Raw genomic sequence first — 15,179 nt, 5'->3', positions numbered from 1 at the left:
TAATGAGAATTAGACAAGCACCAGTAGTTCTTTGACACAAAAGATGAAGTGTTGATTTACTTTCCCCCTAACTCAGCCTCTCCCCACTACATATGTTAGCACTTTTTGGAGACAGTCGCACACTGTCTGTACATAGTCAATGGTAGGCTTCGAGGGGACTACTACGGTAGGTACACCTACAGCTCATCTCTTAGCAGTAGTACTGTAAACTACTTTATCACTGACCTCAACCCAGAGTCTCTCAGAGCATTCTCAGTCAGCCCACTGACACCCCTATCAGACCACAGCAAAATCTCAGTCTACTGAACAGTGCAATACTGAATCATGCAAAATCAAAGCCGAAATAGCTGCCCACTATTAAAAAATGCTGTAGATGGAAGCAGGGTGGTGTAGAAACCTTAAAAAAAAACTATTTGCAACAACAAATGAAATCCATTTTAGACAACTTGGTTTGATGAAGAAAGCAAAAACCTAGGAAAGAGAATTGAGAAACCCATCCAACCAAGAAAACCTATGGTGAAACACTAAAACAGTACAGAAATAACAGAATAATACCAAACACCAAATAATGCACGCAGAGCAAAATTAGGACAATACCCACTAATTATCAAAATTCAGAAAAGAGCTGTTAAATTCTTCAAACACTTAAAAGGAAGTGATTCCCAAACCTTCCATAACAAAGCAATCACCTACAGAGAGATGAACCTAGAGAATAATCGACTCAGGAAGCTGGTCCTGGGGCTCTGTGCACAAACACAAACAGACCCTACAGAGCCCCAGGACAACAATGCAATTAGACCCAACCAAATCATGAGAAAACAAAAAGATCATTACTTGACACATTGGAAAGAATTAACCAAAAACAAAGCAAACTGGAATGTGACTTGGCCCTAAACAGAGAGTACACAGTGGCAGAATACCTGACCACTGTGACTGACCCAATATTAAGGAAAGCTTTGACGAGGTGCAGACCTGGCTCTCGAGAGAAGACAGGATATGTGCACACTGCCCACAAAATGAGGTGGGAACTGAGCTACACTTCCTAACCTCCTTTGAAATGTATGACCATATTAGAGACACATACAGTGGGGCAAAAAAGTATTTAGTCAGCCACCAATTGTGCAAGTTCTCTCACTTAAAAAGATGAGAGAGGCCTGTAATTTTCATCGTAGGTACACTTCAACTATGACAGACCAAATGAGAAAAGAAATCTAGAAAATCACATTGTAGGATTTTTTATGAATTTATTTGCAAATTATGGTGGAAAATAAGTATTTGGTCACCTACAAACAAGCAAGATTTCTGGCTCTCACAGACCTGTAACTTCTTCTTTAAGGCTCCTCTGTCCTCCACTCGTTACCTGTATTAATGGCACCTGTTTGAACTTGTTATCAGTATAAAAGATACCTGTCCACAACCTCAAACAGTCACACTCCACTATGGCCAAGACCAAAGAGCTGTCAAAGGACACCAGAAACAAAATTGTAGACCTGCACCAGGCTGGTAAGACTGAATCTGCAATAGGTAAGCAGCTTGGTTTGAAGAAATCAACTGTGGGAGCAATTATTAGGAAATGGAGGACATACAAGACCACTGATAATCTCCCTCGATCTGGGGCTCCACGCAAGATCTCACCCCGTGGGGTCAAAATGATCACAAGAATGGTGAGCAAAAATCCCAGAACCACACGGGGGGACCTAGTGAATGACCTGCAGAGAGCTGGGACCAAAGTAACAAAGCCTACCATCAGTAACACACTACGCCGCCAGGGACTCAAATCCTGCAGTGCCAGACGTGTCCCCCTGCTTAAGCCAGTACATGTCCAGGCCCGTCTGAAGTTTGCTTGAGAGCATTTGGATGATCCAGAAGAAGATTGGGAGAATGTCATATGATCAGATGAAACCAAAATATAACTTTTTGGTAAAAACTCAACTCGTCGTGTTTGGAGGACAAAGAATGCTGAGTTGCATCCAAAGAACACCATACCTACTGTGAAGCATGGGGGTGGAAACATCATGCTTTGGGGCTGTTTTTCTGCAAAGGGACCAGGACGACTGATCCGTGTAAAGGAAAGAATCAATGGGGCCATGTATCGTGAGATTTTGAGTGAAAATCTCCTTCCATCAGCAAGGGCATTGAAGATGAAACGTGGCTGGGTCTTTCATTATGACAATGATCCCAAACACACCGCCCGGACAACGAAGGAGTGGCTTTGTAAGAAGCATTTCAAGGTCCTGGAGTGGCCTAGCCAGTCTCCAGATCTCAACCCCATAGAAAATCTTTGGAGGGAGTTGAAAGTCCGTGTTGCCCAGCAACAGCCCCAAAACATCACTACTCTAGAGGAGATCTGCATGAAGGAATGGGTCAAAATACCAGCAGCAGTGTGTGAAAACCTTGTGAAGACGTTTGACCTCTGTCATTGCCAACAAAGGGTATATAACAAAGTATTGAGATAAACTTTTGTTATTGACCAAATACTTATTTTCCACCATAATTTGCAAATAAATTCATAAAAAATCCTACAATGTGGGGGGATGGTAGGGGACGCCATGTGTGACTGACGTGTTCTCCGTTTGCTCCCGTGGTATTCTTAAAGTTTATGTGAATTCTGCAGCAGAACCGTATTTATTTTCAAATATTAATTTGGTGATCCCTTTCCATAAAAACCAAGAATACTTTGCTTCCGAATGTCAACATGTCGACCAAACATAAGGCCAAGAGCATGACTTTGAGAAAACCCGGCCTACAAGACCCGCTCTCATCACCGCCCTCTCCTGAGTCTGAGGGCCCGGGGACGCACACTTTACCCGGGGGCGCGGCTTGGCCTGGCGGCGCTGAAATGAACATTCTCGAGGCCATCAGGCTACTACGCTCTGAGATAGTTGAAATGAAAACACAGGTGGTTGCTACGATTGAGGCCAGAATACAGGAGGTTTCTGATACTTTAAAAGCAGATTTAACCATCCTGCGGAACGAGACTGTGCCGGCAATTACATTACTCAAAACAACAACTGCGTCACACACTACAACGATTGCAGCACTGGAGGCCTCCGCTACTAATGTCTCCGATTTAACTACATCCCTGGAGACTGAAGTTAAACGCCTAGCTGCGGATCTGGAAAAGGTGAGGGAGTGCTGTGTGAGTTTAGAGGGATTCTCTCGCCGCAATAATCTGAGACTTGTATCAGTCCCAGAGTCCGCGGAAATGCATCGTGCCACGGATTTCGTTTCAGGGCTGCTGAAGGATGTTCTTGCCTTAGATGAAAAGCCCCTGATTGATCGAGCCCACCGGTCGCTGCGCCCAAAGCCCCGGGATGGGGAGAGGCCCCGTGACATAATTCTTCGAGTGCACTTTTTTCATGAGAAGATGGAGATCCTCCGACGAGCCCGCAATACCACTCTGAGCTTTCAAGGACAGAGCTTTTTCATTTACCAGGACTACTCCCCCACTGTTTCCAGGCATAGCGCAGCTTTCGGACAGGCCAAACGAGTGCTTCGGGACCATCCAAGTGTGAAGTATGGACTGCGATTCCCGGCCCGTTTATGGATATCTCATGAGGGTAAAGACCACACATTTGAATCTCCGGATGAGGCTATGGCTCACATTCAACGTCACATCAAGAAATCTTGAATATGCTCACAGTGTGGATTGTAAGTACCCCACTTGTGGTACAATTATGTTTAGATATAACAGGCTAGTCTTCTATAGTTGGCGAAACTATTCAGGCTTATTTGATGTGATCTAATGTTTTGATTATCTACTGTGCGTGTCTCGCTCACCTATTTAGTTTGTTTACACATTGTCTCAGTGACTCAAAATAGTTTTGGTTATTTGTTTACTGCATCCGTTTGCATTGACCCAGTAAACAGTAAATGTCTCACGAGGCTACACGGTTTCTGGGGCCTCACTTTAATTTTAAAAGTTTGGAGCGTAATTTATGCCCAGCAAACGTTCAACGTAGCACACGTAGTTTTTTGGTATTGGTTGTAAGCTGTCTCAGCTTCAACTAGACTACTATTATAATTACTATTATTTTTGATTGTCTAACTACGATTTCCTTACTTCAAATTAGATTTTTGGCTGAGAGCCTTTATACATTTTATTTATTTTCTCTCTCAATGCCTGTTATAAGACAGGTGAATACAATTATATACATCTACAAGTGGTGCTTTTGTCATTCCGTTTGCACAAGGGATTCACCTTTTTTTTATTTTTTATTTGCTGCTTGATCCACTAACAAAACACGACTTTAAAGAGCGGGACTGTGGGTTTAGGTTTAAGACCGCACTCTCACAGACATACTGTGCGAAGAGAACATGTTCTATTTAGGCTTGTACCTCGTTTGGGGAGGTATTGTCTGGGATGGGGGGAGGGGGTGGGGAGGCAGGTTGAATTGTTCAGTTCTAATGTTGTCATTCTGTCTTTTTAGTTTTTTTTCTGTTTTTTTTCTGTACTTTTTCCAAACATTTACCACCGTACATTATTACTCTGAGACAAGTTATTCTTGGGGTTTTGGGCGCTCATTGCTTTTCCATTCTATGCTCTAATGACAGGGTTGAATAACGGGAATGCCCAGAGGGGCCGAAATAATACGACCAAGTACATTTCTTGGAATACCAAAGGGGTTAACAACCCGGTAAAGCGTAAGAGGGTGTTGACGCACTTAAAGGGTTTGAATGCAAATATTGCATTTCTACAAGAGACTCACTTGAGGACTGGTGAGCATTTTAGGATGCGTAAGGACTGGGTTGGTCAAGTGTTCCACTCAAACTTTCATAGTAAATCAAGAGGTGCTGCTATTCTGGTTGATGAAGCTACTCCCTTTGTAGCTTCTGAGGTTTTTGCTGATCCTAAGGGACGATACGTCATAGTAACTGGTGAACTGTTTTCTACCCCTCTTGTTTTGGCTAGTGTTTATGCTCCCAATTGGGATGACACAAGTTTAATTTCTTCCTTTCTGTCTGCTATTCCCAATTTAGATTCTCATTTGTTGATTTTAGGGGGGGATTTCAACTGTAAAATGTCCCCAGTTCTGGACAAGTCCTCACAAATAAATACAGGCCCATCTAAATGTGCCCTACTTATTCAATCCTTTCTTCAGAAATATGCTATGTTTGAGGCCTGGCGTTTCCTACATCCTACAGATAGACAGTATTCCTTTTATTCTCATGTTCATAAAACATACTCCCGGATTGATTACTTATTTTTGGACAAAAAACTTCTGCCTAACCTTCGGCAGTGTACTTACGAGAGTATTGTTATCTCTGACCATTCACCATTAGTGCTTGAACTAGAGTTTCCCCAGCGACCTCCTAGGTGTTATCAATGGCGTCTCAACCCCATTTTACTCTCAGATAAGGAGTTTGTCAATTTCATTTCTTCTGAAATTACCTTATTCCTAGAAACTAATTCAACACCAGGTATGTCCTGCTCTACCATATGGGAGTCTCTCAAAGCATACCTACGTGGCCAAATTATTTCTTATACAGCCAACCAAAACAGAGTTCGCTCCCAGCGACTTCGGGACCTGAGCGAGTCCATAGCCACATTGGATGAGAAGTATGCTACGGATCCTTCCTCTGATCTGCATAAAGAGCGCCAACTACTCCAATCTGAATTTGATGAGCTTTCTACCAGGCAAGCTGAACAGTTACTCTTGCGAGCTCGATACAAAGTCTATGAACAAGGCGACAAGGCCAGTAAACTCTTTGCACATCAGATCCGTAAATCTGAGGCCTCACGGCTAATCCCACGAATAAGGACCCCGTCTGGTGCCACCACAGTTATACATAAAGAGATCAATGATCAATTTAAACAATTTTACTCTGCGCTATACACCTCTGAATCCCCTCAAGACCCTTTGCTGATTGACTCCTTCTTTAATGGCTTGAATATGCCTTCAATTGATACAGACTCCCATGACTGTCTAGAAGAAGAATTTACGCTTGAGGAGATTGCAACAGCAGTGTCCGCAATGAAAAGTGGTAAATCACCGGGTCCGGACGGTTTTCCAACCGAATTTTACAGGACGTTTTCTGGTCTGCTTTGCCCATTCTTGTCCCGACTATTTGCAGAGTGCCTCAATACTTCAAAGCTGCCGCCTAGTCTTTATCAGGCTTCAATTTCATTACTACTAAAGAAAAACAAAGATCCCCTGGAATGTGGATCCTATCGCCCAATCTCGCTTTTAAACTGTGATTACAAAATCCTAGCTAAGCTTTTAGCCATCCGTATGGAAGGCTTGCTGCACCAAGTAATACTCTGACCAGACTGGCTTTGTGAGAAATAGGCATTTATTTTTCAATATTAGGCGCCTTATATATAATATACTGTACTCCCCAGCGTCGGGGGACCCGGAGGTGGTGGTCTCACTTGATGCCGAAAAAGCGTTTGACCGCGTTGAGTGGGATTACCTAACAGCTGCCCTTTATAGATTTGGCTTTGGCCCCAAATTCATTGCGTGGATAAAGATTCTTTATTTTTCCCCCATGGCTCCGGTACGGACTAATAACGTGTCCTCTGACTATTTTCCCTTGCACCGCGGATCCAGACAGGGTTGCCCACTCTCCCCCTTGTTGTTTGCTTTGGCAATTGAGCCTCTCGCCATTGCACTACGCTCTAATGATGCCATTCAAGGCATAATCAGGGCGGGCTGGGAGCAGAAAGTCTCGCTATATGCTGACGACCTCCTTTTGTTTATCTCCAATCCCGATACCTCATTGCCACGTGCCCTATCTGTTCTTAAAAAGTTTGGATCAATCTCAGGGTACAAGCTGAATTTAGGCAAGAGTGAGCTTTTTCCGGTAAACAAGGCTGCTTTAAAGTGCTCTTTCACAAGTTCTCAGTTTAGGATTGTTCGGGATCAATTCACCTACTTGGGAGTAAAAGTGACAAGGAAATATTCAAATTTGTTTCAGGAAAACTGTGTTGCTCTAGCAGACAGATTGAAACAATCTTTTACTTTTTGGAATTCGCTACCCCTTTCTCTTATCGGAAGGATTAATGTCATTAAAATGAATGTGTTGCCCAAATTTCTATATTTATTTCAATGTTTACCCATTTTTATTCCAAAATCTTTTTTTATTTCACTGGATCAAACATTCATGCATTTTATTTGGGATGGCAAGGTACCACGGATTGGTAGAAAACATTTACAGAAGCCTAGGTCATTGGGGGGTTTAGCTCTACCAAATTTTCAGACATACTACTGGGCTGCAAATTTTAGAGCCGTTCTGTACTGGCTGCAGACTGATCCTACTGGCCCTAGACCACTCTGGGTCCAGATGGAGTCTGAATCGTGTAAACCTGCAGCACTTTCCTCTGTGCTGTGCTCGTCTCTCCCAATGTCCCTAGGCAAAAGGTGTGCCAACCCAATTGTAAAGCAGTCTCTTAAAATTTGGAATCAGTTACGTTTAGCCTTTAGCCTCCGAGGCTTTTCTCTATCAGGCCCAATCAATCAGAGCATTTTATTTCCTCTATCTTTGAATGATGGGGCTTTTGGCATTTGGCACTCACTAGGCACTCTCCTCGCTAGCCCAATTATTCTTTGATGGTATATTTGCCTCTTTTTCTCAGCTGCAGGAAAAGTTCAATCTCCCCCAATCCCACTTTTTCCGCTATCTCCAGACTAGAAACTTTGTCAGGGCTAACACACCTGGATTTCCCAATAGGCCTGCGAATACAGCTATAGAGAGCATCTTGGAGCTGAACAAGCTTCCTAGGGGCGCAATTTCAGATGTATATGCAATCATTCATGACTTACAGAACCCTTCTTTGGTGCCTTTAAAGACTCGATGGGAAAAGGATTTGGGGGAGGAACTTGGGGAAGACGCCTGGGAATCTGTGCTGCACAGGGTGCACTCGTCCTCTTTTAGCACTAGACACAGCCTCATTCAATTCAAGGTGGTTCACCGTATCCACTGGTCGGGGGCCAAACTTGGAAGAATATTCTCTGATTTTGATCCTACCTGTGTCAGATGTAAGGTGGAACCAGCCACACTGTTGCATATGTTTTGGGGCTGTCATAAACTGTCAGGTTTCTGGGAATTAATATTTAAATGTTTCTCTGATATATATGACACTGTTATAGAGCCGTCTCCCCTTACAGCCCTTTTTGGAGTACTGCCCATGGGTACCCCTCTATCGAGAATCCAGTCGGACACTGTTGCTTATACAACTCTTTTAGCTAGACGGCTAATACTACAGAACTGGAAGATGGCAGCTCCCCCATCTTATAAATATTGGGTGAGGGATGTGTTGTGCTCTCTGAAACTAGAAAAAATTCAATTCAATTCACGTGGCATTTCTCCACCCTTATCCCTTGACTGTTTACAGGAACAATGGTGAGATGTTTGCCCTGTCCCTGTACTATAGATTGCCCTTTAACCTCTAGCCTTCTGCCCGGTGTGTTTAACTTGTCTAAAGTATGGTATCTTTAAAGCTATTTTTTTATTTGTATTTTTATTTGTATATTTTTTTCTAGTTCAGTATATTATTTATATTGCTTTGTCTTGTCTCTGTGTGTGTATGTTCAAAACTTAATAAACAGAGTTTACATTTTTTTTTTAAAATCCTACAATGTGATTTTCTGGATTTTTTTTTCTCATTTTGTCTGACATAGTTGAAGTGTACCTATGATGAAAATTACAGGCCTCTCTCATCTTTTTAAGTGGGAGAACTTGCACAATTGGTGGCTGACTAAATACTTTTTTTGCCCCACTGTATTTCCCTCAGATTACACAGATCCACAAAGAAATCTAAAACAAATCACATTTTGATCAACTCCCATATCTACTGGGTTAAATACCACAGTGTGCCATCACAGCAGCAATGTTTGTGACCTGTTGCTTCAAGAAATGGGCAACCAGTGAAGCACAAACACCATTGTGAATATAAACTATATTTACAGTGCCTTGCGAAAGTATTCGGCCCCCTTGAACTTTGCGACCTTTTGCCACATTTCAGGCTTCAAACATAAAGATATAAAACTGTATTTTTTTGTGAAGAATCAACAACAAGTGGGACACAATCATGAAGTGGAACGACATTTATTGGATATTTCAAACTTTTTTAACAAATCAAAAACTGAAAAATTGGGCGTGCAAAATTATTCAGCCCCCTTAAGTTAATACTTTGTAGCGCCACCTTTTGCTGCGATTACAGCTGTAAGTCGCTTGGGGTATGTCTCTATCAGTTTTGCACATCGAGAGACTGAAATTTTTTCCCATTCCTCCTTGCAAAACAGCTCGAGCTCAGTGAGGTTGGATGGAGAGCATTTGTGAGCAGCAGTTTTCAGTTCTTTCCACAGATTCTCGATTGGATTCAGGTCTGGACTTTGACTTGGCCATTCTAACACCTGGATATGTTTATTTTTGAACCATTCCATTGTAGATTTTGCTTTATGTTTTGGATCATTGTCTTGTTGGAAGACAAATCTCCGTCCCAGTCTCAGGTCTTTTGCAGACTCCATCAGGTTTTCTTCCAGAATGGTCCTGTATTTGGCTCCATCCATCTTCCCATCAATTTTAACCATCTTCCCTGTCCTTGCTGAAGAAAAGCAGGCCCAAACCATGATGCTGCCACCACCATATTTGACAGTGGGGATGGTGTGATGAGCTGTGATGAGCTTTTACGCCAAACATAACGTTTTGCATTGTTGCCAAAAAGTTCAATTTTGGTTTCATCTGACCAGAGCCCCTTCTTCCACATGTTTGGTGTGTCTCCCAGGTGGCTTGTGGCAAACTTTAAACAACACTTTTTATGGATATCTTTAAGAAATGGCTTTCTTCTTGCCACTCTTCCATAAAGGCCAGATTTGTGCAATATACGACTGATTGTTGTCCTATGGACAGAGTCTCCCACCTCAGCTGTAGATCTCTGCAGTTCATCCAGAGTGATCATGGGCCTCTTGGCTGCATCTCTGATCAGTCTTCTCCTTGTATGAGCCGAAAGTTTAGAGGGACGGCCAGGTCTTGGTAGATTTGCAGTGGTCTGATACTCCTTCCATTTCAATATTATCGCTTGCACAGTGCTCCTTGGGATGTTTAAAGCTTGGGAAATCTTTTTGTATCCAAATCCGGCTTTAAACTTCTTCACAACAGTATCTCGGACCTGCCTGGTGTGTTCCTTGTTCTTCATGATGCTCTCTGCGCTTTTAACGGACCTCTGAGACTATCACAGTGCAGGTGCATTTATACGGAGACTTGATTACACACAGGTGGATTGTATTTATCATCATTAGTAATTTAGGTCAACATTGGATCATTCAGAGATCCTCACTGAACTTCTGGAGAGAGTTTGCTGCACTGAAAGTAAAGGGGCTGAATAATCTTGCACGCCCAATTTTTCAGTTTTTGATTTGTTAAAAAAGTTTGAAATATCCAATAAATGTCGTTCCACTTCATGATTGTGTCCCACTTGATGTTGATTCTTCACAAAAAAATACAGTTTTATATCTTTATGTTTGAAGCCTGAAATGTGGCAAAAGGTCGCAAAGTTCAAGGGGGGCGAATACTTTCGCAAGGCACTGTATCTGTCTATTTATTTTCCCTTTTGTACTACAACAATTGTCACATTGTTACAACATCTTACATAGCCGTAAAATAACATTTGAAATATCTACAATTTTTTGTGAGTAATGATTACTATTCATTTCTGATTATTTATTACTTGTTTATTATTTATTCCACTTGCTTTTTAATGTTAACACGTTTCCCATGCCAATAAAGCCCTTTGATTTGAATAGAAATCAGTCGCCACTGTGCACAGATTATCCATCACGGTGTACCTCATCTTCTACCTTTCACTCACTGTTGTCAGATGCTTTCCTTTTGGAATATCCAAAGATTCCTAGTACTTCACACACATTCGCTGTCCCCCCAGGCTCTGGAGTTTGGAGTTTTCTGGATCACACTCAACTCTCCCATCAGTTCATGAAAGCGGAAGTTTTCTTGGTTGTCAACCCTGTCTCCGAGCTGTTGAATATTTCAATGTGTTGTTAGGAATCAAGAATTATAGAGGAGCACCAACTGAGACCGGAATGGAAAGTCAACTTTAAAGTATAAATGTAAGACTACTTAAAGGCAAGTACAGTCAGGTCCATAATTATTGGCACCCTTGATAAAGATGAGCAAAAAATACTTTTTATAGTCCTCAGAACAGCCTCAATTCCTCGGGCATGAACTTTACAAGATGTCGAAAGCGTTCCATAGGCATGCTGTCCCGTGTTGACTCCAGTGCTTCCCACAGTTGTGTCAAGTTGGCTGTGGATGTCCTTTGGGTGGTGGACTATTCTTGACACACACGGTAAACTGTTGGGCGTGAAAAACCCAGCAGTGTTGCGACACTTGACACACTCAAACCAGTGCGCCTGGCACCTACAGTACTACCATACCCCTTTGAAATGCTCTTAAATATTTTGTCTTGCCCATTTACCCTCTGAATGGCACACATACACAAACCAAGTCTCAAGGCTTGAAAATCTTTCTTTAACCTCTCCTCCCCTTCATCTACACTGATTGAAGTGGATTTAACAGGTGACGTCAATAAGGGATCATAGCTTTCACCTGGATTCACCTGGTCAGTCTATGTCATGGAAATAGCAGGTGTTCCTAATGTTTTGTACACTCAGCGTATAACTCAGTATTTGTATAAATAAATTATAGAAATAGTGAGCTATATTGTATGCTCCAAAAATTGGGACATGATATTATTTTATACTAATACAATTGCTCAGAGAACAAGATTGTGTTAAACAAGTAATAAAAAAGATAGGGGTCAAAATGATTGGCACCGCTGTTTTCAATACTCTAGCACCGTCACCTTCTGAGGATAATGACACTGAGCCTTTTTCTAAAACATTGAAAAACATTGAAAAATTGAAAGATTGAAAAACACGACGGGAGGGATCTTATACTTTACCTCCGTACAGAATCTTCCCAGATCCTTGATATCCTTTGTCTGCTCTTATGGTTTCCCCTTCAATTCAAACCACAGGTTTTCAATGGGGTTCAAGTCCTGTGACTGAAATGCCATTGAAAAATTACATTTTGTAGTCAATTAAGCATTTATTTGTGGATTTTGATTAATGCGTGGGGTTATTGTCTTGCTGAAAGATCCACCTGCGGCCAAGTGTCAGCCTCCTGGCAGAGGCAACCAGGTTTTTGGCTAAAATGTCCTCATACTGAGTAAAGTTAAAATGATGCTGTTTACAGGACCAGTGGAAGCAAAATAGCCCCATAACATCAAAGATTAGATATTTTTCTGCATATGCTTCCGTTTTTCAACGCTAAATCCACCATTGGTATGTGTGGAGTTTGATAAACGGCATTGGCACTTGGATTGGAACCAACACTATAGTCAGATGTCATGAAAATAGAGCTCTTTGGCCACGCACACCTATGTTGAGTTTGGCGTTGAAAAACGGAAGCATACAGTTGAAGTCGGAAGTTTACATACACCTTAGCCAAATACATTTAAACTCAGTTTTTCACAATTCCTGACATTTAATCCTAGTAAAAATGCTATGTCTTTTGTCATTTAGGATCACCACTTTATTTTAAGAATGTTAAATGTCAGAATAATAGTAGAGAGCATGATTTAATTCAGCTTTTATTTCTTTCATCACATTCCCAGTGGGTCAGAAGTTTACATGCACTCAATTAGTATTTGGTAGCATTGCCTTTAAATTGTTTAACTTGGGTCAAACGGTGCATGTAGCCTTCCACAAGCTTTCAACAATAAGTTGGGTGAATTTTGGCCCAATCCTCCTGACAGAGCTGGTGTAACTGCGTCAGGTTTGTAGGCCTCCTTGCTGGCACATGCTTTTTCAGTTCTGCCCACAAATTTTCTATGGGATTGAGGTCAGGGCTTTGTGAGAGCCACTGCAATAACTTGACTTTGTTGTCCTTAAGCCATTTTCCCACATCTTTGGAAGTATGCTTGGGGGTCATTGTCCATTTGTGACCAAGCTTTAAGACTGGTGTCTTGAGATGTTGCTTCAATATATCCACATCATTTTCCCTCCCTCATGATGCCATCTATTCTGTGAAGCGCACCAGTCCCTCCCTGTCAAACGATGTATGGAATCAATCTTTAGGATGTTTTTAACATAAAACTTCAACAATATTCCAACCGGAGAATTCCTTTGTCTTCAGAAAAGCAAAGGAACGGGAGATACCTCTCATGTGAAATGCGTGTGACCAGTTCGTGACTGCTGGCAGACCTCTGACTAATTCCTCTCTCATTCGGTCCCACTTCACAGTAGAATCCTCAAACAAGTTTCTAAAGACGGTTGACATCTAGTGCAACATAACAAATATCCCATTGTGTATTCAATAGGGGCTGTTTTGAAAATCGACTAAACTCAGATTTCCCACTTCCTGTTTGGATTTCTTCTCAAGTTTTTGTCTGCCATATGAGTTCTGTTATACTCACAGACATCATTCAAACCGTTTTAGAAACTTCAGAGTGTTTTCTATCCAATACTAATAATAATATGCATATATTAGCAACTGGGACTGAGGAGCAGGCAGTTTACTCTGGGCACCTCTGGGCACCTTTCATCCAAGCTACTCAATACTGCCCCTGCAGCCATAAGAAGCTTTTAATTAACAAGAAATGTGTGGTTGTAGTTGAAAAACAAGTTTTAATGACTCCAACCTAAGTGTATGTACATTTCCGACTTCAACTGTATGTAGAAAAGTACCTCATACCTACAGTAAAATATGGTTGTGGATATTTTATGTTATGGGCTATTTTGCTTCCACTGGTCCTGGAGCCCTAGATGTTTTTTAAATTACTTGTTCTCTGAGCAATTTTGTTAGTATAAAATAATATAATAAACCCATTTTGGAGCATGCAACATAGCTTATTTTATACTGTCTTTTTTGTTAATCTTTATCAAGAGTGTCAACAATTATGGACCTTACATATGTAGATGTAGAATTGACTAGAATTGCACATAGGAGATGCAACTGGGTTTCATTGCCATTGTTCTATTCATGACACTCCTTAGCTACAGTGTATGTGCATCACCAGCATAACAATACCTGCTTAATTCAACTGAGAAGGGTAATGTAGATGTCAAATAAAGATCAGGTGAAGTGTGTGTCCACTCCATCTATTCACTTTCTATGTTGATGTGGCTAATACCTTTGTTGTAATTCTCTCTCTCTCTCTCTCTCTCTCCCTACAGCTCCACACTAAGAGTCCAGAGACTGAAGAGATAATCACACAGGAAAGGATCCTTCCAGGGATCTGATCTGCAGAGAGTGTGTGTGTGTGTGTGTGAGAAGGACGTGTGGCATTTGTTCTTAACCCCCTCCACCCCTCTACTCTTTACCCAACATCCCGTTCTCTAACCTCCCTTACCCCCTGACCCTTAACCCCCAGCCATGATGTCGGGGAAGGGGAAGGCTAGCCCGCGTCACCGGCCATGGTCCGTGTACCGGGCTAACACCTTTGACCTCTCGGCTGAGATAATGGGGATGACTCTGGCAGGTAAGGGCCATGTTACCATAGTTACCGTAGTAACAGTGTTCCTGTATGTTTGCCCACTGAAAATAAGTATGTGCATAAACTTGCCTTGTTTGTCGCTGTAGTTGTAAAAAATATATAATAATATCTTGTGTTCTTGTAGGTAACAGTCAGGACCCAGATGAGCCAGTGCTGGAGTTCAGCCTGGGTGAGTGATGTTGCTGAAGTCCTTCTCACTCTGGTTCAATTGTCTTTGATATTTATAACAGTACCAGGGTTTCTGTTAGCGGTTAATAGCCGGCTTTTGTCCAGTTAAAAATATTGAAAAGTCCATAAATAAAATTGCCAGTGGTCAATTGTCAGCGTTCCATTACGAAATTATGCTTTTTAGCCTCTTCATTGATGGAAATACCAGTCGACAGAAATGCATTTGACCTGTCATGCTTATCGGTCTATAGGTCAATTTGCATGATTTAATGGAATTAAATTGGCACGTGTACAGTATATTTTTTAGTTAGTTCTTTAGTTTATTTTTTATTTTTACAGGGACAGTGCACATTAATCAACGTTTCAGTAAAAGTGCCGGTTTTAGCCAGCCGGCTAATTTTCAACCGCAGTCCCTGGGCAGGTTATTAAAAACAATTACAATATAGACAATAGCAGCATAGAACAAGCAAGACATAGCAACAGAGGACAAGCAAGA

At 41.7% G+C, this 15,179-nt stretch overlaps 1 protein-coding gene across 5 annotated transcripts in view; it reads left to right on the top strand.

Annotated features, from left to right (window-relative positions):
* The window catches only part of inpp4aa (inositol polyphosphate-4-phosphatase type I Aa), a 58,771-nt gene that overhangs the window by 11,248 nt on the left and 32,344 nt on the right, over positions 1 to 15,179 (top strand). For 4 of the 5 annotated variants that reach the window (XM_036958614.1, XM_036958613.1, XM_036958615.1 and 1 more), the window contains exons 2-3: positions 14,196 to 14,500; positions 14,640 to 14,684. In XM_036958614.1, coding sequence (XP_036814509.1) covers positions 14,395 to 14,500; positions 14,640 to 14,684 — 151 coding nt within the window. In that variant the 5' untranslated portion in view covers positions 14,196 to 14,394. Of the gene's footprint in view, positions 1 to 10,687; positions 11,067 to 14,195; positions 14,501 to 14,639; positions 14,685 to 15,179 lie in introns of those variants that run through there. The other variant, XM_036958612.1, reaches the window with a different exon arrangement.

Source organism: Oncorhynchus mykiss, chromosome 22 (assembly GCF_013265735.2).
Source record: "Oncorhynchus mykiss isolate Arlee chromosome 22, USDA_OmykA_1.1, whole genome shotgun sequence".
Classification (NCBI taxonomy): domain Eukaryota; kingdom Metazoa; phylum Chordata; class Actinopteri; order Salmoniformes; family Salmonidae; genus Oncorhynchus; species Oncorhynchus mykiss.
This window is presented reverse-complemented; position numbering and strand designations above follow the sequence as displayed.